Raw genomic sequence first — 22729 nt, 5'->3', positions numbered from 1 at the left:
TCCTCCTCCTGCTGCACTCACCTGAGGGGTTGCAGAGTTGTTCCTCTCACATGTTCTTACTCCTGTCTTCGTTGCTGTTTCTGCAGTAACTTTTCCCCTGCTTCTTAAATCTGTTACCCCAGAGGCACTACCCCTGTTGCTGATGGGCTCGGACTTGGCCAGTGGCGGGGGCCGCTTCCATCTGGCATTGGCTCCATCTGACATAGGGGAAGCTTCTGGCAGCTTCTCATAGAAGCCACCCCTGTAGCCCCCCTGCTACCAAAATCTTGCCATGCAAAGCCAGTACATTTTGTGCTCTGAGTAGTGACCTCTCTTCATACCCAGTAACCTGTGCATAGCCCATACCAGAAGTATATATAGCTGAAATATAATTAAATTTTTGCAAGTCTTAGAAAAATTAGGAATTGAAGTAGAAGAGAGGAACATCAATGAATGGTTCATTGAGGGGAAGACTCAGTACTGCATTCTGTTTGACAGCTACTGCAAGTCAGCATGGACATTAGCTCAAGACTGTCCCCACTATGTGCTGTTGTGAGGTGATGGTTCAGGAAAGATGGGCTATGGAAATAAAATGAGTAGAAAGCACTCTGTGGGGACCTTGATGGACTATTCTCGGGATTAACAACAGGTGTGCGTTCATTACAAATCTGTCACTGAAATCAGGGGTTGAAATTTATTCTGTGTATAGCAGTGACCACAAGAGATTTCCTGTGATGAAAATACTGTTCATAGAGGCTGGGAGGGTGTGCTACTCATCTTTTTCTTGGTTTAGGACTAGTTTCTTGGTTTAGGACAGTCTGGGGCTAGTGTTCTCCTACCGCTCCTCTACCCTACTACCATTGTGTCCCAAAGATTATGCTTTGATTGATTGATTCCTGTCTTCTGTGTCTTAGCTTATTGTGTCATAAAACTTACTTTGGCGCTCTTTTTTTTTTTTCTCCCTTTACTCTAGGGACGGGAGGGTGCACAGATTGAACCATGGGAAGATGCTGACTATCGTCTTTACAAAGTCACAGATAGATTTGGGTTTCTACAGTAAGTAGCAAGCTTGTAAAGAAAATAAGATTAAGAATTTGCTACTATTACTATTTATACTTTTTATTATATCACCTATTTGGTGAAAGTATTATGATGCCTTTTAATAGATCTTCTAGAAACTGTTTGCTATGTAAGTTTTGGGTAACTTCACTGTGCTTTTCAATTCCATTTCTGTCTGTTTTTTAGTTCTGTAACTTGATCCTGCATAGGGAGTGAAATGTTTTTGAATATTTTATTTGGGAATGAAAATTGATAGTCTACCAAAAAGATATTTCAAACTGAATTAAATTGCAGATAAATTTTGGTTTTAAGCAACTGTGTTACATATAAACAAACTCGAAGTTTGTGGAAGGATTTTTAAAAATTTTGTTATAACGTTGATATTTAAAAAAAATCCCACACATTTAAGGGTACTTAATGGTTGTATATGAACAACTGTGTATTCCGGTCCTTCAAAGATAAATATCTTGTAACTTCATATATTTAGTAAGCTTATTGAAGTCTGCTGATTTGGGAGCTAATGTTGCATCTTAAAGTAACAAAATGCCAGAATTCAGATCCAATTACCTTATAGGTACCTGCTTTGTAACAAATAATCTGTATCTTTTTGGCACAAACAATTTAATATTCATCTTTTATTAGGACTTTTGTGGTTGGCAGATGTAAATATCCAACTTGCAGAAACTGAGCACAAAGCTGACTTGCTACTTGTGATAATATCCACTCAAGACTCTCTGCTGTTCTTGGTGTTTGGCATTTATGTTTGAATACATGAAGTGCTGTTAAAATCCAGAAAATCAGTGATGAGCGGAAAACTTAGTAATAACTATGTACTTTTATAGTATTGGGGAGGGAGGGGTGTGTTTTGGTTTTGGGGGGATTTTTTTCCCCCTCTTTCTTCTGCATTCTAATGTTACTGTTTTTATAAGCTGTCAGTTAAAACAGTCATCTTTACCTGTGGACTGCCTTTGATTCATCAGGGTGAGCTAATTTGGTGTATGACCTCCAAACAGTTCTGTTTTACACAGAGAAGTCTTTGTGTTAGTAAACTACAGCTGCAGCACCACATGTCTGGTATTGTAGCTGCAGTTAATGGAGAATGGATGTCGGAATTATTTCTTGTGCAAAAATAACTGAAGCCATTGCTAAGTTCACTACTGAGTTCAATGGGAATTGAATCATGTGCCTTCAGATCTGCAAGTGGATTCTTGATTCTGGTATCCTTATGAACTCCTGAACTTTTCCTGGTTTTTTAGTATTTGCCTTTTTATATGTTAGGAATGGAAGAATGTTATTCATGTCTGCTACAGTTGCTGTTGCAGTCAGTTTTCAGGAGCCTTGCATTTCATGGCTCCAATGCTGTAGTATATTTGAGATGCAGTTATGGAGGTACTGCTTGGCCAATCAACATGTGCCAGTTTCTGTCCTGCTGTAACTGTAACTTAAAGCTGCTGTGGGCACCCTTGCATCACACTGCAGTCATTCTTGTGATCTGGCAGAGTAGATGGTCCTTAGTCATTAGACCATACTTCCTCCCTAGTAATGTCTTCAGTCACCAATGCAGAGTTCATTCTCCATATAGTCAACTTCAAGGAATGAAATCTGAAAGATTTATAATACATGAAGACTGCACAAATTAACAATGTATGTAGATACTCTGTCTCTCTTGCACTAATTGTGCAATATTTGTTGCTTATATGCTAACTGATGTCTTGTTATAAGGCAGATTTCACCTGAGAATGCCATCAAGGCTGCTTTATGATTCTTTGAAGCAAATTCATTGCAAATGATGTTTTTATTTTCCTGAGAAACAAAATCTCTCCTTATAAGAGAAACATAATTAGGATAAGCATATCAACTGTCTTTCCCTGAAAAGACAATTTATATTGCACTATAGATTTTAACTATGGTCTGGGTTCATGTGTACTGCGATACTTAGCCTGTGCAATTTACCGTTTCTGAAAGAGACTCCTGTTACCTATGAGAATTTGAAATTAAGCACTATGTACCAAAATCCTCAAATAGTTACCATCTATTGAGAGCTGTAATTCCCCGCGACCCGTCTATAGGTGTTTACAGTGTAAATTAACAGGCGATGCACATTGAAAATTGAAAATCTGGGGACAGTATTAAACTTACTGTACTCTAGTTAAGTTGAGATCTGCAGTGATTTGTATTCTTGTTTACACTGACATCTGAGTATACCAAGTAGCTGAAGAATATCTTTTGTATCAGAAGGCTGCTGGATGTGGGGAACCTGACAGAAAATTAGGACTTGTTTTCTCAAGTACAATAGGCCTTGATTACTATCACTAGTTTATAAACTTCTCTTTCTCCTTGGCTATGTCCTGTCCACAGCTTTCCTTGCCTCTGCAAAGGTGCATTCAAAGTTCAGTTGATTGCTGATAGGGCAGAAAAGGTAAGTTTGATGGGATGGAGCACTCAAGCTGCCTGTGTAACTTGCCACCTAGAAGAAGATGAAAGAAAGTAAAGATTAGAGACTTTCAAATGGTAGTTTTAGTCTAGTTCTACGATTCTTGTGGTGTCCTAGTGTCCTTATTTTTGTGTCAAACTGGGAATTAGTAAACTTGGGAAACCTGAAGACACTTACACTTCTATTGTCTTCCTGCCATACCAGTCAAAGTGGGTGAAACTGTTTAGATTTTCTTCTGAGAACATACCGAGTAGCAGAGGGAAGGTGCCTTTTTATGTAACAGCGTAGAAATTGCTAGTGATTGGAAACAGGTATGACATTTCCTTTGAGGTGAAATATCTCCCCTTAAGGCTAGCATTCATTTGAGACCCACAGTTACAATATCTGGCACCTTCGGTCAGTTCTACTTGTTGTTGCAGTACTTGTTGTTTACAACAGTTTGGACTATCTTTGCCTAGTGCCGTCTTAAATTTTCAATAGCTGCTGCCTTAAGAACACATTTTAATTTGTTCGCTGTTTTTTTTTTAATGTTGCAATTCTGCAAACCAATATGGAAGTTCTTGTTGACTTTGGATATTAAAAGGAAATTGGTGTGGACAGGTTATTAATATAGCTATTTAAAACAAAAAATTAATAATGGGGTGTTTTAGAGGGAAGTTGGATATGAGAAGGTTTCCAGCAAACATGCTAAGCTGCAAAATAACCCCATGGGGAGCTGAAGGGCTCTGTCTCTTGAGGTGTTTCAGACCAGATTGTACAAAACAAAATGCACCTGTGAGGAGTTTTGTCAGTGGGACCATCTGAATTGTGATGGATATGTTTTCAGTAGAGTAGCTCATAAGTTGTTGTATGAGAGGCATGCATGAAGCAGAAAGAGTTAAAATCTCATTATTGACAAAAATGTAGAAAACTTGGCCTTAAGAATTACTGTTGTTGTGAGGCTGTCAGGAAGCGGTGGTCATCATGGTTTGTTTAAGCCATATGGTGTTGTGGGCAAACCAGTCTCAACTTGAGGAATTTTTTACGGTATTTAATTTATTGCCAAGTAGCACAACATTCTGATTGCTGATTTGGATACTAGGGGGGACCTCGAAACATAAAACTTCAAGGGACACCTAAGGGAAACATCTCTCTCCCCTCTGCCTCCAGGACAAACTTCACTTGCTTTTTGCCATGGGTTACCCTTGGCTCACCTCAGTTCCTTTGGTGAGGCGACAGGCGGTGCAGAGGTTGAGGTCCTGCATGTTATGACTTATTTCTGCTGCTTCTGATTTCTTACTTGTTTTCATCTACTGCCTTTTGTGTCTTACACGTTTTCTGCTGCCCCAGTGTGGGTCTCCCATGAGCTGCAGACCCCTTGGAAGTGTCCCACCTCACCCCGCCTCCACCCCCCAGCATGGCGTGCCTCCTTCTGAGAGCGCATCTCCAGCCATGTTCCTGTCAACATCTCCTTCCATGTGTCTCTTTTGCTTCTCTTCAGATCTCCTCCATTTCTCGTGCCTCAGCAGCCCCCACGCTTTTAAAATTATGTTTTTAGTAGAGGCATAGTGGGTTCCTCCAAGTGACTGAAGTTTTGGCACATGATGGCTTGATTATAGTGCTTTCAGAGCTGACTGGAGCAGCAATGAGTGCCACAGGGCAGATCATGGCCCCCTCCCACACATGCCACCCCTGCAGTGCCCGGCTACTGAAACCCGGCCGGTTCTGCCCAATACATGTAGTGGTGAGAACTACCACCCTGGCTATGGTGTCAAGCACTGGAAACTCACTGGCGTGAAGAAGGTAACTGAGATGTTAGCCAAGGGAGCCAGTGTTCTCTGGACGTGTTGGTACCAGAGCACCGAAAACATGACTACAGTTACTAGACTCTGTGTTGTGCAACCTGACTGTGAGTTTGCTTCCTTCGGTAAGGTTGAGGATGTATTTCAAGAGGGATGCTTTTCAGTGCGCTGTTTTCCAAGGGGAAAAGGCAATTTGGGAGTCCAGAGGTCTCAAATGACTCTGAGGACACAATCAGTTCTGAGAGCGATATGGTTTGAGTGCTAATGTGCCTTCTCATAGCTGAGTTTGTGGTGCACATGTGCCACCTGGACCCAACTGATAGCTGTTCATGCTTCCCAGGGCAGTATTTCCAACGCTATTACATTAATCTCAATTTGCAAAGCAATACAAGAAAGGTGAAGTAGCATTGGTTCCTCTCAATACCATTTAATACAATACTAATTCCATTAGCATTGTTCATCTTAATTAATATAGTCTTGTTTCTATCGAGTACCGTTGGTCTTCCTCAATGTCACCTGGTATACATGGGGTAGTGCCTGTTAAGACTTTACTCTTCACTCACATAATGTTTGTCAAGGAGAAGCTCATATCAGGGAGCTCGTCTTAGTCATGACCACAAGACTCTTGAGAGAACAGAGCAATATATTTCTTACAGGTGCACTGTCATTACCTATAATTCCAAAAATATGTTTAAAAAAAAAGGGCAACATTCCTACCCAAAAAACTTGAGGCGTGGTCCTTATTCAATACAATTTATTTTCCAGTAAAAATCCTGCTGGACTCCTGATTTCACGTTATAGTGCGGGAATGCTGAACAGTAGGGCTGATATGAAAAATATCATTTTTAAAAGGAACATTTTTTTCCTCCAGGAAATCTGACACCAGTGTTTGTATATATAGTCTACCAGTGTTTTGATAAGATCGAATATTCTTTTCTAGAAAATGCATGTGTGAAACTGTATCTGACGGACAGTTTATTCTATACCTGTAGTTGATCGAAGTCTAGCAGGCCATCTCAGGGGACCACCGTGGTGCTCAGATAAGCCTTAGTCTATAATACATGACTTTTTCAATCAAGTATTTTAGGAATTGGAGAAGTGCCTCAGATCTCTTCACAGATAGTTAAAACAAAAACTGGTTCAGGTGTTTTTGGAAATGGAAAAGATAAAATCTGTTTGGTATTCATAAAAAATAAAGTTTTTGTTTTGTATTTTTTTCTCTCTCTCTTTTTTTTTTTTCCCTCTTCTTGGGTATGTTTTGTCTTTTTGGTTGACGTTGTATGAAGGCACCTAATTTTTTTTTCTCCAGATTTAGTCAAAAATTCTCATTTCATGCTCAGAATACACATACATTAAAGCACTATAATGTGGCAATTTAAAAAAACCCAAAGAACCAAGTAGAGAACAAAAATAACCCCTCTAATCCAGAAAACCAAACTCCAAACATACTACACCCCACAAAAAAAGCAGTTCCTTTCTGTCATATCTAGGAGCCTGGCTAAATTTTAAAGTAAATGTTAATCTTTTCACTTTGGACTGTTCTTTCGTTGAAACTTTACCTTGTGTAGATACTTCTATTTGCAGTTTTCCTAGCAGCAATCATTGATAAGGAAATAACTTCAGGGGTAAAAACCTGAAGGAATTTCTGAGTGTGTTGAAGCTCGTAGCAGGCATTCCAGTAATGCCTTGGGATCTGGGATTTCCCCCTTCCCCCTCCTTGAATTCTTTAATTGATTTGTTACTGCTTTGGGATGGTTAAAAAAGCTACTGGAATTAATACATTATTCCTTGAGTGGTGGCAGGTTCCCTGCTACTCCTAGGAAAGTTTTGAAAGTTATTTAATTTCTTTTTTTAAACCTACCATTTAAATAATAATATCTATATTAGTTTCCCTATTTAGAAGTAGCAATTGTATGAATGATTTTTACAGGTAAAAATTGTTAAAGATGTTAAAGCGACAGAAGACAGCAACAAATCCAAATGATAGTCAATGTTTTGTAAATAAAGAATTTAAGCTTTAACTGAAGATCATTGAAGCACATATTTAAAGATATATTTTCGTGAATGTATCCTTGTATTTATTTTTTGCGAAACTCTCCAGCTAGCTGCAAGGACAAAATAACTTTATCCCTTCCTCCCTGCCACGTATAATGTTAAGGTTCAATGGTCACAAGAGCATTGGCTGATTGGGGTTTGCAAAACAGCCTAAACTTTGTACGTGCTTCTGAAATAGGGTAGAAGCTGAAAGCAGCATTTTGCAGCTCTAAAGGACATCACCAATTTCATGTTTAAAGAGCCAATCCTCTTTCGGGCCTTTCAGCACCAGACTGAAAGTCAGAGAGCAGGATAAGCAGTATGGCCTCGGTGTCTTCCTAGGGTGGCACAGAAAACTAAAATTTGAGCAAATCCAAACAGCTAGAAGGCATCTTCCTTTACGTAGGTCTCCACACCAATATGCCCCTGTTGAATATACTGCCAGGTTCTGCGCTTGTTTGCACTGAAATCTCTTAAGTCATTGAATGACATTCCCTCTCGAGGATGAGACATCAGCTGGGATCACTTGTTTGGGACCTGTTGGAACTGGTGATTTCAGTCCTTCATCAGATAACGACCAAGCAAAAAGTATTAAACAAAAAATTACATAAATTCCACACCTTTCCTTTTTAGCTAGCAATTAGGATGTCTATTACCTGATCTTTTATTGGGCATACTTGTGTGTATATTCTTGTTTGATTCTTTCATTTATCTGTCTGTGTACATTACCTAGCTGTGAGGGAGGAGTTCAGTTTTCTTTTATAAGAAATTTTTTTAAGACCACACTCGTACTTTTCTAAGTACAAAGTAAATAACATTGCTTTTTGGAATTCGGGGCAGGTACAGCTCAAGGCCAAATTTTACTACCGTACTTTGGGAAAGATAGATTATGACTAATACGCTGACTAATATATTGTGGAAAGCATTATGATTGTTCAGGTCTTAATAGATGCAAAGTAGAAATAACAGAAGAAACTACAGTTTATTTACTGCAGCTTTTGAAGAACTTTTTTCTTTCCATCATTCATTGATGAATGCCATCAACTGAATTGTCCTGTTAACTTCGGTAATGAGCTGTGAAAATCATAAGCTGCCATGACATCATTAAAAAAATGCAACAATTATTTTAGAGACTTTTATTTCTCCAACCTGTGCAATAGGAATTCTTTTTGGGTCTTGTTATTATCAAGATCTGTGTTAACTTACATTAATAAATATTATCTTATAGCAATAACCAGTATTATCAGGTTTTGTGGTCTAACTTGGGTGATCCAGCTTAAACCCATTTTTCTTTTACTACCTGCTCAATAAATGGAAACTGGGGATGTATGTGCAGTATGGCAGATGCTCCTATGTTGATAAATATCCAGGGATCAATGTAGTGACGTCGGGCAGATTGGAGGTTTATTCTGCAAGGTTGTTTTTGGGTTTAGTGTTTTTTTTTTTTTCTTTCCTAGTGAAGGAAAGATGTACAATAAAAGTACTAATGGTAGAAAATACAGATGTGGTTTGTTTGGTTCCTCCCCCGCCTATGTTCATGAAGCTTACTTAAAAATTTGAGTTAGATTCTTGTACTACTCGTACAGTAGCTCTGTGCTGATTTTGATGAAATTGTACCAATTTACCACAGCTGAGAATCTGACTCTTATTCTTTATCCCATGAGTCTATTAAATCAGTGAACGTGCTTTTAGAATAGTTTGCTAATGCTGGAGATTATTGTGTTGCCAGAGGTGCTTTTCAAATAGCAGAGTTTGTTATTCTTTCTTTTGCTAAGATAGACACCTACCTGCTCTTCTCCATCAGACTTTAGTCTTTGAAAAAAAGATGGTTTGCATTTTTGTTAGCTCTGTAATGCATTTCTGCAGCATGCTGGAAAAATGAGCTAGAGGAGCAAGGAAATGGAGAGCTCAATCAAGAATTGTGAGATACTCCTTTAAATGTCTCCAAATGAAGCTATTGATTATTTTTTTTTTTCTTCCCAGTATTATTATTTTGCCTCTAACTTTTTAACAGGGAGCAATATGATGAGCAGCTAGTTATCCTGTCTCATTCTCTGTCTTGGTAATTTATATGTAGCCTTGCTGGAAAATAGTCCTTGTCTCTAAAATATTCTTTGTGCGTTCGTTAATACTTCCTCCAACGTGCTTGTCAAACCACATGTCCAAGAACAGTAGCTCTTACACAACTAACCCTGCTGATTTGAGTAGGTCCACAGGTGAAGTCTCTCCAGATAAAAGATGAAGAGTGGTCTCTTGAGTGTTCTTGGCAGCAAAAGCAGTTATGCTGAGATGCCAAAAGTTTTAGGTAATAGAAATTAAAGAAAGAAGCATGGTAGCTGTAACTTGGTAATAGAAGTATTTAGGGATTTTTATATAATTTTCATTTCCAATTTTTAGCAGAAAAAATCTGCACATCGAAGGTTAAGGAAAGAGCTCTAAGGTTACCGAGAGAGTTGCAAAGTTATTGTTCATAGTGACATACAGCCACTAACCTTAATTTTCTAGGCACAGTAAGTATTGCCAAACATGTTAAGTGATACGATGGTGTGCTAAAAAAGCAATAAAATGTTTATTCTTAACAGTTCAATTATAAATGTAAATCTTACTGCATTTTATATATTGTGGTCATTCAGTAGGGACTTGCTGTCATTTTTCTCTCCTCTTTTCTTCTCAGTTTTGTGAGACAGGGTCAGACGTACTTGTCAGGAGAGTGGCTTAACTCTTCCCTCCATTGAGAAAAAAAATGTGCTAAGTTCAGCCTCTTTCAGCTGCCAAAAAAATCTTTATTTTTAAAAAAAAAAATTTCAGATCTCAGATGTTAGAGGAAAGTTGTGTTTCTCTTAATTCTCTTTTTTACTAAATGATGAATATGCCTCATTTTGACTGCGCAGAATTTTTCATGTGGCAGTATAAAGATTTACTATGAAAACTCCACAGTAGTCTTGCATTGTGTGCAATGAATTCTGCCCTCTAATATATGATAGACTTCCCTGGACTGATTTTGCTCTGAAATATTCATTGCTAATCAATGTACTGAGGAACTGCCGTTAAAAAAAAGAACCACACATTTCAGCTCTACTTAATGTTCTTTCCTTTTGCCGTAATGTACACTGAGGATATTATTGTTATTTAGGGAGAGAAATGGAACTTTTCTTGGGTTAGTAATTGAGTTTGAGTGCTTTTTTTTTGGGTCCATCTTCCTAGCATTAGACAAAACCATTTTTTTCTTTGCATACTTTCACAGGGAACTACTTCTAAAAGAATATTTAAATTGCATTTCTGTATGACAAAGCATGGTTTGGAAACACAACAGTGATGCATACATAATAAACATTAATGAAGACTTTTACAAATTTTACAATTTATCAGTTATGGAGCTCCTGGTAAGTTGAAATGAATCTCTGCTTGCCATGCAATTGTGAAGTGATGGGGTTAAGTTTCAGGGGCAGACCTTTCAGAGACCAAGGTAAATAAATGGTTTTATTTAAACATGACTGACAGTGGAAGAGCACATTGGATTTTCTGTAAGTTTTGCTTAGAGATGATCCATTCTGAATGTTTCAGTTTACAGCTCTGCTTCCATGATGGACAATGAACTTTGAGCTTTGCATTTGTCTCCAATTATGGTGGTGGTAGCATTATGATCCTTTTCTTTGCATTAATGCATTTGAACTTACTTCTAAAAGCATGAGGTGTGTATGGCAATTTGCAGTAGTTTCTTCCTTGAATTGATGTCTTCTTTTGCAATAGCATGTGGTCAGAAATGTTGCTTTAGAATGTGTTTTGGTTGCTATGAGGAACTCTTCAATGCTTTTACCATTCACTTTTCCTCACACTTGCTATTTTAACAAGTCTTTTTTGCCAGCCTGATGGCGAAAGTGGTCACTTATTCAAAAGCTGTTCCATGAAAATTGTCTAAACTAGACCTAGTAGAAGGGAGAGGAACAAGACTTTCTCTCCCAGATGATCACCTGGGAGCTTCACAATCATACAGGATCTTGCAGTATTTGCACATCACTTAGATTCTCGTTGGTAGAACTTCACCAGGAGGAGGAGGAGGAAGTGCGTTAGTTCTGGTTTTGGCTAGGTCATTGTCTGAGACAGCCTCACTTAAAAACTTCGTAAAGCTAAGGAGGCTATTTGAACCCAGAGTCAACTCGTTTTATGCAAGGCTTCAAGTCACCTATTTTGGACCTGTCTGAAACAGAGCAGCCAACCGCTTGTAACTCGAACAACAACTGAATAACCTACCTCTGGGATTGGTATTTATAGCCACAAAAGAAGAGTAGTAGGATTTCAGATGCATCATTCTCAGCCATGTTTTCGTTGTCTACTTAGTTTTGGCCTCCATTGGAAAATATGCAGCTTTACTGATGTGCTGTGCTCTCATGGTTGCAATAATTTCGTAATATCTATGTGTCTAGAAGTTGCCAATAAATTTGTCTGTGGATTGGACTGCTAATTTCGATTACTTAACAAAAGCATTTAAGATGTTCTTCTCTTTAATTCAGTTTTGTTCATCTTAATGAAAGTTGTTTTTTTTAAGAATAATTTGAAAGATATTTTTATTTTTCCTCTTGTGTTATCATGTGATCTAGCATATGGTTCCTCTGCTACTCTCTGTTCATGCAGATTCTTCCCATGAAAGGAAGGAATGTTCTGTTATTATTTGCTATCATTCAAAATGGTATGGATTTTTTTTTTCCCCCTAAAACTGTGTCACAATTTTACCCATTTCTTTAGCTTATTCTTAGGACTAGAGTTGAAATTTGAATTTTAAATCCATTCTTTCAACTCAGTTAGTCCAGGCTGTCACTTCAGCAATCCTCTGCAGATACAGAAAGAAATGAGGTGAATGCAATCCTGCAGATTTGATTGCAAACACAAAAGTAAGCTGCAGGATAATTCTGCCAACTAAGGACAAATAGCGTGTTTTTGTTAACAGCTGCTGCTACTTGATTTGAGTAAAAGATCACCCACTGTGTACTAGGAATTCACAAACTTCTGCCTTTTATGAAAAGAGCTATTAGGTAGCAGAACTGAAAAAATGATTGAATATGGTAATGTGATTTAATTTATACAACATACATAAAGCGATACGCATTGATTTTGAGTTACTGCTTAAGCTCTTAAACGTAAGGATTTAACATAATCATTATTACCACATATATTTCCTACTGTATTTAACATTTATAGAAGATTAAAGTGACTGAATATAGGGAATGGCCAGACTATGCTTCACTGGGAGTGATTATTAAGAGTGCTGAAAGAGGTCTGGGGCAACAGTTTTTAGAAGTGCAAAGATGCTGCTACTCTCAACCCAAGTGAAAGAAAGACCCACCAAAATGGAATTTTAGACTGCAGAAGATTATTTCATAAAAGAAGGAAGTCTATGCACATAAAGCATTGAGCTTCAGCAGTGAACAAATATATATTACTGGAACACTACCATCTTAGTTAATTTGTGTTGGAATACGCTTTGCATAGCACGTGGATTTTAATACAGGTGAAGCTGCCAACATGTAAGTCCTGGATTGCTATTAATATATAGTGTAAGTGATCTGTACAGTAACTAACCTTCATGCGGTACTTAAAAGCAATGTATGTGTATATATACACACATACATGCTTAAGGAAAAAATCCTAGATATTTTAGACTTATATCAAATGTAAATTAGAAGCAAGGCAAAGAGATTAATTCTTTTTCCTTTGTCTTTTAGCCTCCTGAGAGTTTTAAGATAGCTTAGACTAATTTTTATCTTTTTTTAAAAACACTTGGAATGTGGTTCTGAGAAGATGTTTTTAACCTCAATATTTGTTTATGCTCAATTAAAGTGACATCAGAAATCACTAGAAATGCTGCTGTGCTCAATTAAACAGATTATAGATTTTCTCAAAGGTTTTCTGATTCCAAGCTGGGAAAACTCTAAATCGCCTTTTACTAAAAACACAAGAAAGCATGTATTTTAGCATGTGGCAATGAAAATACAGGAACCTTTTTTGCTATGAATTTCTCAATCATTTTTTTTTTTTATATTGGCGATAAAAACTTTACAATGAAGTTATCTTCCCCAAGCAGGAAAGTACTTTATTAAGAAGTCACCATTTTGAGATTTAATCGAATTTGATAAATAAGTCTTTTGATTTTATTTTATCTCTGAGAGCGTGCATTGCTTGGGACTTTCTGGACAGGAGCTGCGTGTTCATGGCACTGTGCTGTGCATGTTGACAACAACATCCACAGAATCCACAAATAATAATTGTAACTAAAACCTAGTCACAAACCCACATGTGGTGCAATCTTTTGCCAGCATTGAATTCTTTCTTGCAGCATGTTTCCTGATAATTGTATTGTGGAAAGTCACATTGACTTATCCCATATGTTAATTAATTGCTTTGGCTTGCTTATGAATTTTAACGAAACTTCTGAAGGCTGTTTTTTTAATCTGCTGTAGTCACTACCCCCATACTGTGCAGAGGTTATTCAGTGAAAATTCAAAGTGGATGATTACAGTAGCAGAGCTCCAATTATTTTGATAGACATGCACAATCAAAATTGTGAGTTATGTAAGTAAAATGTGTCATGGAAAGAAGGAAGTGATCCATATAATTGTACTTGTGGAAAATCCATAATTTAGTTTTAAAAACAGCTTTCTTGATTTCTCCTTAATATTTTCAGAAATCTCTTCCGTGTATTACTGATTTTGAAAAAGACACTTTTGCCTTTAATTTCCATTCAAAGGTTGCAAGATTAAAGCAATCATTCATAGTCAGAATTCTTCTGAAAATTGACTTATTTGGACTAAAGGATCTGAATTCCACACTAAGTTGTGCTTTAGATTTGGGCTATAAGGAGTGGAATAACTTAATCATAGGTCTAAACAAAGGCATGACATTGAAATACTGTTTTATTTCTACTTACAATGGTTACTGAGTTTTTTTTTCAGTTGACTTCAGAAAACAGTTTGCTTTGTAGCCCATCTTGTGACGTAATGCAGACATAAAAATAGTCATTTTAAGTAACAATACTGCATATCCTGTGAATTACACAATTAGTCTTATTTATCTTCCCTTCTATAAGATGATTGTGAAGCACTTCTCAGCTAACGTTAGAACAAAGATCAGTATGTGTGTTACGTGACATGAGGCAGTAAAAGCTGCCTGGAAACAGTATGTATATGTATAAAACAAAGTGTCATTCTGTTGCAAAGCACTGTTGTAACTATCCATGATACTGTGTATTGCTTTGACAGTGTTCTATGCCGTGTATCCCACGCTGAAAGGGAGGCAGACCTAAGAGAACACCTAGTCAGTGTGTTTATTGTTGTGGAATTGATTTCCCAGTGTGAAGTTACTAATTTTTTGTCTAGCAAAGCTATAGACTCCTACAACTCACTTCTGACAAATTACACAGCCTAAAAAGTGTTCATACTTGGGAAGATTTACTTTTTCCTGGTATGTTGGAGTACTGAAATGTTGTTGCAATTTGTTACTCAACAATCTAAGTTCCGTATTGTATAGAAAAACAACTCAATTTGTACTAAAGCTTTTCTTATTCAGATATCTGTCAGCTGAATTCTTCCCTTCTTTCTCATCTCTTACCTGTGTATGATCACTCTTCATAAATTTATTTCATGACACTTTTACTTTTGAGTTTTATGCCTTACTGATGTTTTTGTGGATGTTCACTCGTAAATTCCTTGATCGTAGAAGTTTCAAAACAATAAAAATGACTGATCTTTTTTTAATTTTTTTTAAGAATTCCTTCAAAATAATTCTCCAGGGTAGTAGCAAGTATGTTTTCCTCATGAATTTAAACACTTAATGTTGCATCACAAAATAAAGCTGAATGCACAGCATCTATTTCTTCGTGATTAAGTCAATGACACTATGAAAAGTGTTCTGCAAGAAACTTTTCCGACATAGTATTTAATATGTGACTCTAAATATGATTTCAAAATACTTTTCAGTTAAAATGTGCATGCAATGATACAAGGTGATGCTGTTGTATTTAGTAGTACTTTGAGGAGAGCATGAGCAAATAATTGAGAAATAGTTTGAGAAACTATTTTGCGTAGGGATTGCACCACAGGTTTTCTGAGGATTCGAGATTTTTAATAGTCATGTTATAGTGAGTTCAATAATACAGGAATATTGAATTTAATTGACATGTTTTGAAATAGAAGTTATGAGAAATGAAAATACAGCTTACAAAGAAATTTTGAACATAGCTCTTTGGGCAAGTAAGCTTTGTGGTAAAGATTTTTATTCTATTATGGTCAATTTTTGCCACTTTTTTTTCCAATGAAAATTGAATGTCAGGTGTTATACAACTTGGAACTGTGCAGAATGGAATTGATCTTCTGGAATTTATAGTTCTGGGGTTATCAACATATCAAGATTGCTGATTATTGCACTAAACATCTTCCATCCTCAGCTGAAACTGCAAATGATAGAGGAGCCTTTACATTTCTTAAATTTATTTAAGCCAAACTAGAAGCAGGAAAATGCTGTGATTTGAGCCAGCAGGGAACATATTTGGGATTTAAATACAAATGTGGGAAAAGAATAAAACTGATGAGTGACTAATATGAGAAAGTCTTTCCTTGTGTTTATATTGAACAAATACATCAAAGTGCTGTTTAAAGAAGGCTGATTTAAATAGCAGCACTGGGTAGGTGACTGTAAGCTTGTTAAGTCTGAGACTTTTCAGTTTGTTTAAACTACTTCTGTTTCCCAAGGAGGGTAATTACAACACAAAGCTTAATGGTCAGAACCATAGATCTGCATGTTTAATGTTCTGAAGTGTGAGATGCGTTTAAGATTAATATTTCTTTTAAGTTATCTTGAAAAATTCATGAAAACCTGTGTTAGCCATTGTGGTGGATTTAAAGATGTAAAATCCATTCATCATTTTCAATCAAGTCCTTGTTCTTCAAAATGAAATCCTATTTCTTTAAACTGATAGGCCTTACAGTCCTCACCAGAAGGCTGTGGTAGTCCAGCTTGAAAGATAGGAGGAAGAGTTGGGGCCGGTGCTGCAGATCACCACCAGTGAGGACCATGGGTACAGGTCCTGAGTTCCAGTCAAACCTTGGAGTCTAGTACTTCCTCCCAGTGAAATGTCTTTGAGGAGTCTTCTAGTAGGAAACCCAGCATGCCTTCATGTGGACCCTGCTCCTTATTGGAGTTAGGATTTGATCCCAGTGTTCTGCAACTCCCAAACCTGTAGACAACATCTTCAGATTTTTCTCATAGTGCTGTAACACCAGAGCTGCTTGGCAGTGAGAACCAGAGCCCTTGACCTGTTGGGCTGCAATGTGGGAGGCTGTAGTCCTTGTGCCTGGGGCAAAGGCACATACCAGCTGTAATGATTCTTGATTCCTGTCTGATTAAATGGGTGGATTTGCCTAGTTTGGATCTTTCTTTATTGTGGTCAATACTGTGTTAAGATTTCATTTCTGCTAAGTGAGACCTTATTTACTTAAGTTCAGTTAAAAGCTGTGTCTGTGATTCCTCTTTTCGATATCAAGTATTGTATAGTTCCAAGCTAATTATGTTGATCAGTCCTGTTCTTCTCTGTATCCTCTAAATGAGTATTACTTGAGCTATTAAAGGAAAGCAGTCATCTTAGGGCAGGATATGGCTATATTATGTTAATACTGTTTACTATTTCACATTACTACCTGGTGAAGTACGCAGGTAAAAAACGTCAGAAAATACAAGTATAAATAGGCTGGGGACAGTGGGAGAAGACTCATCATTAAAAGAAATAACAAAGGTATAACAATATTAGATTGGCTAGGTTGGGGAAGGAAGGGGAGGATTCATCATTATAAAGAAAAAGGTACAATAAAATTACATTGGTTAATAGACATTAATTGATTTTGTTATCTGATCCCGCCTAATCCTTTTTAGGAAAAAAAAAAATAAATCTGTAAGGTGCTTCTGCATAGAAAACACATACACTAAATGGAAATATATTTATTTAAAATATCTTTAGGGACTTGAGAGAGTTTGTTTGCCCACTATGCCTTTCCCTCAGTCCTTGCAGGATAGATTTGAATATTATGTATGTGAGTACATGGGCGTAGTTAGTACAATATAGTTAATTGAGAGAAGATCTCCAGGAACTCCTGCGTTCCAGTCCAGTGAGTTACTGAGCAGCCTGGGGCAATTCACTCAGCTTCTGCGCTCTTTTGCTGGTGCTCAGCTGCCAGCAGCATCTCAGGGAGTAAAAACATGGGGCTGGCTTAATGTGCTCCTGTGGGATTTCAGTGCTTAAAATGTATAGGTATGTGGTATTAATGCATACCTGTGCAGCTAAAGAATCATAGAAACGTTTAGGTTGGAAAGGACCTTTAAGATCATGGAGTCCAACCATTAACTTAGCATGGCCAAGACCACCACTAAACCATGTCCCTAAGCACCACGTCTACACGCAAGAAATAACAAGAAATCTAGTCATAAATTTGCTGTTGGATTAATTTAGTGAGGGAGTACGGTGCCTGCTTCCCAGGATAAAAGAGCCTTCTTTCACTGCTTGGGAGAGTCAGCCATGCCTTTTGTTTGCACATCGATGATAACTTGCAAAATTAGCAAAGAGCGATTCCTTAATAAATCACTACGATTCATTCTTACTTTGTGATACAATAAGATTTGATTGATCTTTCACGTGATTAGCTTCCATGCCAGATTAGCAAATGTGAAGATAAGCTGTCAAGTAGTACCAGTTAAGCAGAAGAGTTACTGTGTTGGGTGTGAGCTGGCAGGGATGCAGAGCCATCAGATCGGTGTCTTGCACGCCGCTGGCGGCACTGGAGGAAAAAGAGGTTGTTGTGTGCGCGGGCAGCTGCTGGTGTGAGCTTGTAGGGCCATGAAGAATGAGGCTGCTGTGCCTTGTCTTGCTGTGCGAGACTCATGCTTCTGGGGGAGGTAGACAGTGGCTGCTACTGTCAGTAAAGAACTGAAAATTTGAAGTGATGTTTGAAAGGCTTAACAATTTTTGTACTTAAAGCTAAAACAAATGATAACTTCCCCCCAAGCAGATTGTTAAATTGAAGTTTTTCTTCCTCTTGGCTTGTTTGTTCACTTCTGTTCAAATAAGCTTAATTTCTAGGTGATAATTGGCATACAAAGGACCTACTTTCAGTTTGCTAATTTGGTTATATGGGAATGTGTATTGTACTGTAATTTTATAGCATTTACAACCTCAGCTCACACTGAATATAAACTGTTTCTAGTGTGTTAGACATTAATCAGATTTTTTTGGGGGGATTTTGATGTTGTTTGTCAAGAAAGATTTTGGATACTTGAAAAGTGCTTCTAAATGAATGGATTATGCTTTTTGCAATGCTGTTCGAAAGGAACACTCTTTTGGTTTTTAAATTAGTTTCTAGGCTGCGTACTGGAAACTTTGACTTGTGTGGTCTCTGAAAAGGTGTTGATTGGAGGAAGCTTTTCCATTAGATGAAGTAATTCAAATGTATTTCTTTATTCATGTATAACTTCTGAATCTGTAACTGCATCTTTTAAATGAAATAAATGAGTTCAAGTGTAATTCAGGCATTTCTCATCAGACTGTTCTTACATTGACTGCAGCAGCAATTACTTTTGTAGCCTTCCCCAGTGTTTTTTTTCACCCTCGCACAGATTTGATACAGGTCTAGAACACTGGGTTTTAACATCTTCACTATAGAAAGCTATAATGATGTGGGTAGGAATTTTTCCCTATCAGGACTCAGTAGGGATTTTCTGTTTTTAAAAGGATTTCACATAGTGTCTGCTTTTTAGTCCCTTTTAAACACAGTTTTGTTGTGTTATTTATCTGATCTGTAGAGCAGAAAAAGGGAACCTTGCTGCTTACAGATGAGCTGCTATGTTTTCAGAAGGTGCAGATGATGCACACAAAGGAAGGCAGGCTCATTTGGCATCAAAGTGGTCCAGTTACTTTTGATAAGAAAAACACAAGTTTCTTTGATAAGAAAAACAGAAGTTAGAGCTCTCAGAATGTAACTAAAATAATATAAAGTCTGAAAATGTATTTGTTCAAAGGCTGCTTTTCAAGCTTTCAATTAATAACCTGCCTATTTAGAGTTAGGCTAAGAAGTGAAAGGACTGTATTTTTAAATATTAATTAGTACCTGGTAATAAAACTGATTTTTGCTGTTGGTTGTTTTTTTTTCCTACCACCTCCTCCCTGTTACTCAGAGTGAGTTTTGTAGAGTTTTGAGAAAATGGAACTTAACTCTCCTAAGTCAAGCAAAGTCTCAGTGCCTTTTGCAGGGCACAGTAGTAAAGGAGGAAAACTTTTTATAGGGATATTTCAGCTAGCAGTAGTGTAGTCTAACAAACAAAAATCTCACTTAGGTTTCAGTTCAGTGGTATAGCACAGAGTGCTTTTACAAAAGAAAAAATAAACTTTGTTAAGCCCTTGTCTTTTGAAGCTATGCAGCTGCTTTGATTTAGAAGGTTTAAGATTGAAATAATTCTAGTTCTGTACTTAAAATATTGTGAGTTTTACTGTGTTTAAAAAATAAATTCCAAGGATTCCTGTGTGTCATTGTCTTAGTTCTCTAAAGTTCAGAATTCTTGTTTACTTGTTACTACATACTGCTACTGTAAATGCTTGTTTGTAAGAACCTGTACAGAAACGATTTTGTGCCAAGATTAACCAAGAGTAATATGAATTTTGTCTTTGTTTCCAGTCCAGAGGAGCTTCCTGTCCATGATGCAGCAATAGAAAAGGTAAGTCCAGTGTCTTCCAGTTTTTTGACTAGGAAGTAAACATTTACAGATTTATGACTTTTAAATATAAATCATTGTTAAATGAGGAGATGAAGTATTTTAGTGATTTGCATTCCCAAAGAAACATATTCTAAGATCTGTGGTCCGTGAGGCCGTGTTAACTCACCCACAGATCCCTTGGGCCCCGCACAATCTTATGTTTACTAATTGCAATGAGACATGAGTTTTCCTCATCCATTATATGACCTAGTAAAGGAAACAGCTACTTAAGAGATCACACCCAGCTCTGCCCTGAAAGAGTGAGAGCAATTGTTTCTGTGTCATGAGCTGTCATCAGCAATCCTGGCTCGATGGATTGTCCGAGTGAGGTGGTGGCTTTGATGCTGAGGTGTATGTTGCCGTCCCCCGAGGAGTGTAGCGTGCTTTTCTAGTTTGGTAAGTGGTGACAAATATCCTGGCTGCCTCTGAAACGTGATGACCTCCCTTGTAATGTTGAGTTGATAAGCAACCAGGTGTATTCTGGACATGCAAGACCTGTCAGCAGCTGGTGCAGGCCCTGGTCCAAAAATCATTCTGGTACTGGGGCAGAAGTTTGGGAACTGATGTTTTGGGAACATGGAAAGCTTTTGTTAAAATCATTGGGAAGTGAACTTCTGCTTATCCAGGCCTGGTTACTATTGATATTTCCCCTTGGTCTGTCAGGCCCATTGTTGTCTCCAAGACCAGATCAGATCCTTCTTCTTTGTCCATATTGATCTTCTCTGTCCTCAGAAAACTCAAGATAAAATATTTAAAGCTGTAAGTTTAAAATTAGCCCTCTTGGCTGCACAGATCATTAGAGTGCATGGAAAAGGGGTGAAATGACTTGTTCTAAGGCAGCTCAGCTCCCCAAATGTTAAGAGCAACAGTACTACCGAAAACAAATTATTTTGAGCTTCAGTATAGGTCTAGTAAGAAACGCTTCTCATAAAAGAAGGAAACTTTTGTTTTGCATTGGTTTGTGTGTGTTTCCATGTGTGCAGCCTGAAATAGTTGCATTTTCCTGCCATGTTTCATTACATTTAATAACATTGTGTATATATAATTTCATTGCCATCAGAGAAGGACACAGCAGGGACTATGAGCGTAAATATTAGCCAGCTTGCAGTTATTCTGGTGTATGTGTTTTGAAGCTCTGATTCACTGTGGCTTTGTGGTTAAACTTAAATTATTGGAGGAAAATAGTGTCTCAGTTCTCTGTCCCGTATTGTATTCTTGCTGTCTCAGACAAAATGCCAGCATAAAAACTGTATTTATTGAGTCAATGTTAAATGGCAAATCTAGTGGCTTTTTATAATCATTCAGTAATGCTTCTGTGTTAGATTCTTGGTTATACTCCTGATGATATCCTGACCTCTGCTGGTTTGAGGTTTATCTGTCTTCTGTCAGCGGTGTTTGAATCTTTACAGTTTTCAAGATACCATTCACAGGATAATTAATGTGTCATGTTAACGTAGACTAAGACTAAAAGCTTTCTTTGCACTATCTTTTAAAGTCACTTACTTGGCAGAACGATTTATGCACTCCTTTTGCCTTACCTGTGAATTTTGAAAAATATTCCTAAGTCATGTTTTCATTTTGTTTGCAATTTATGTAAAGGGTTGTGTTTCCTTGTGAATTTTGAGTCTCTATTCTTCATATACATTCCAGTGTAAAGCTTAAGCTGGGTTTTCTGGGTCTGTATTTACGTGTGTGTGTATTTATGTGCATAATACTTTTAGAATAGGCATTGTTACTGTGAATGCAGAGTAATTCTGATGCTTCATTACCTTGGGCGGCATTTGGTAACTTAAATGCATTGAATCGTTGTCCTACGTTGTGAACTGCTTAACCTTCAGATGAATCATCCAGCACATTGGAGATAAAACTAGGGGAGGAAAGCTCATGTAGAGGAGAAAAGCAGACAGAGAAGTGACCTCAGGAAATCTGGAGTCTGTGTCTGACTGTTTTTGAAGTGCTATGAAATGTTTTGTAAGTCATTTTCAGTTTGTTTGGTTTTGTCTTTGGTTTACTTGATTATAAATTCTCAAAGGAGCAGTTCAGTGAGTTCTGGTTTTGTCTGAGGCTTCTGCTAAAGCATTACTTTAAGCCTCATCTCTAGCACACTTGCTCTCCAGGATGGTAGAGTGCTGCACAAAAGATGGATGCTTGCCAACTGAACTTCATGCTTTTTTGCTTTCAGTATTGTATTATTTACTGACACGATAGTAAGAAACCTCTTCTGCTTCAGCTAGGGATTCTGTTATTCCCAGTGGCAAAAGTGCTTCAAAGTGTAAAATGTACTCAAAAGGTAGATAAATGGATTTTTTTTTTCTTTTTTTTTTTTTTTCGGGTGACAACTACATGGAACTTGCCTGAAAGACCAGCAGCAGCAGCCCTCTACTCCGCAGTGAGCTGCATCAGATCTATCCGTGTTTTCAGTGTTGCGCCTGTTAGACATGAAAGTGAACATAATTCAGACTGGGGAAAAAAAAAAATAGCTAAAAGTTTTCAACAACTCAACACAGAAATAATTGCTGTTTTGACTACAGTAGCATCACTTGAGAACTGGGATAAATTGACACAGAAGACATAAAAGCTTGAACAAACATACAATTGAAGTGAGCTTCTGGCTCAAAAGACCAAAAATCTTGAAAGTAGATCAAACGTACAAACA

The 22729-nt window shown here is 37.4% G+C and overlaps 1 protein-coding gene across 1 annotated transcript in view; it reads left to right on the top strand.

Annotated features, from left to right (window-relative positions):
- The first annotated feature begins 492 nt into the window (after positions 1–492).
- Positions 493–22729, top strand: part of LOC104158058 (USP6 N-terminal-like protein) — a 55341-nt gene continuing 33104 nt past the window's right edge. Inside the window, exons 1-3 of the mRNA XM_009695617.1 lie at positions 493–531; positions 953–1035; positions 19995–20034. Of these exons, the coding sequence (XP_009693919.1) occupies positions 493–531; positions 953–1035; positions 19995–20034 (162 nt within the window). The remainder of the gene's footprint in view (positions 532–952; positions 1036–19994; positions 20035–22729) is intronic.

This window comes from Cariama cristata, unplaced genomic scaffold (genome assembly GCF_000690535.1).
Source record: "Cariama cristata isolate BGI_N322 unplaced genomic scaffold, ASM69053v1 scaffold9982, whole genome shotgun sequence".
NCBI lineage: Eukaryota > Metazoa > Chordata > Aves > Cariamiformes > Cariamidae > Cariama > Cariama cristata.
The sequence above is the reverse complement of the archived record's forward strand: the minus strand, read 5'-3'. Positions and strand labels throughout refer to the sequence as shown.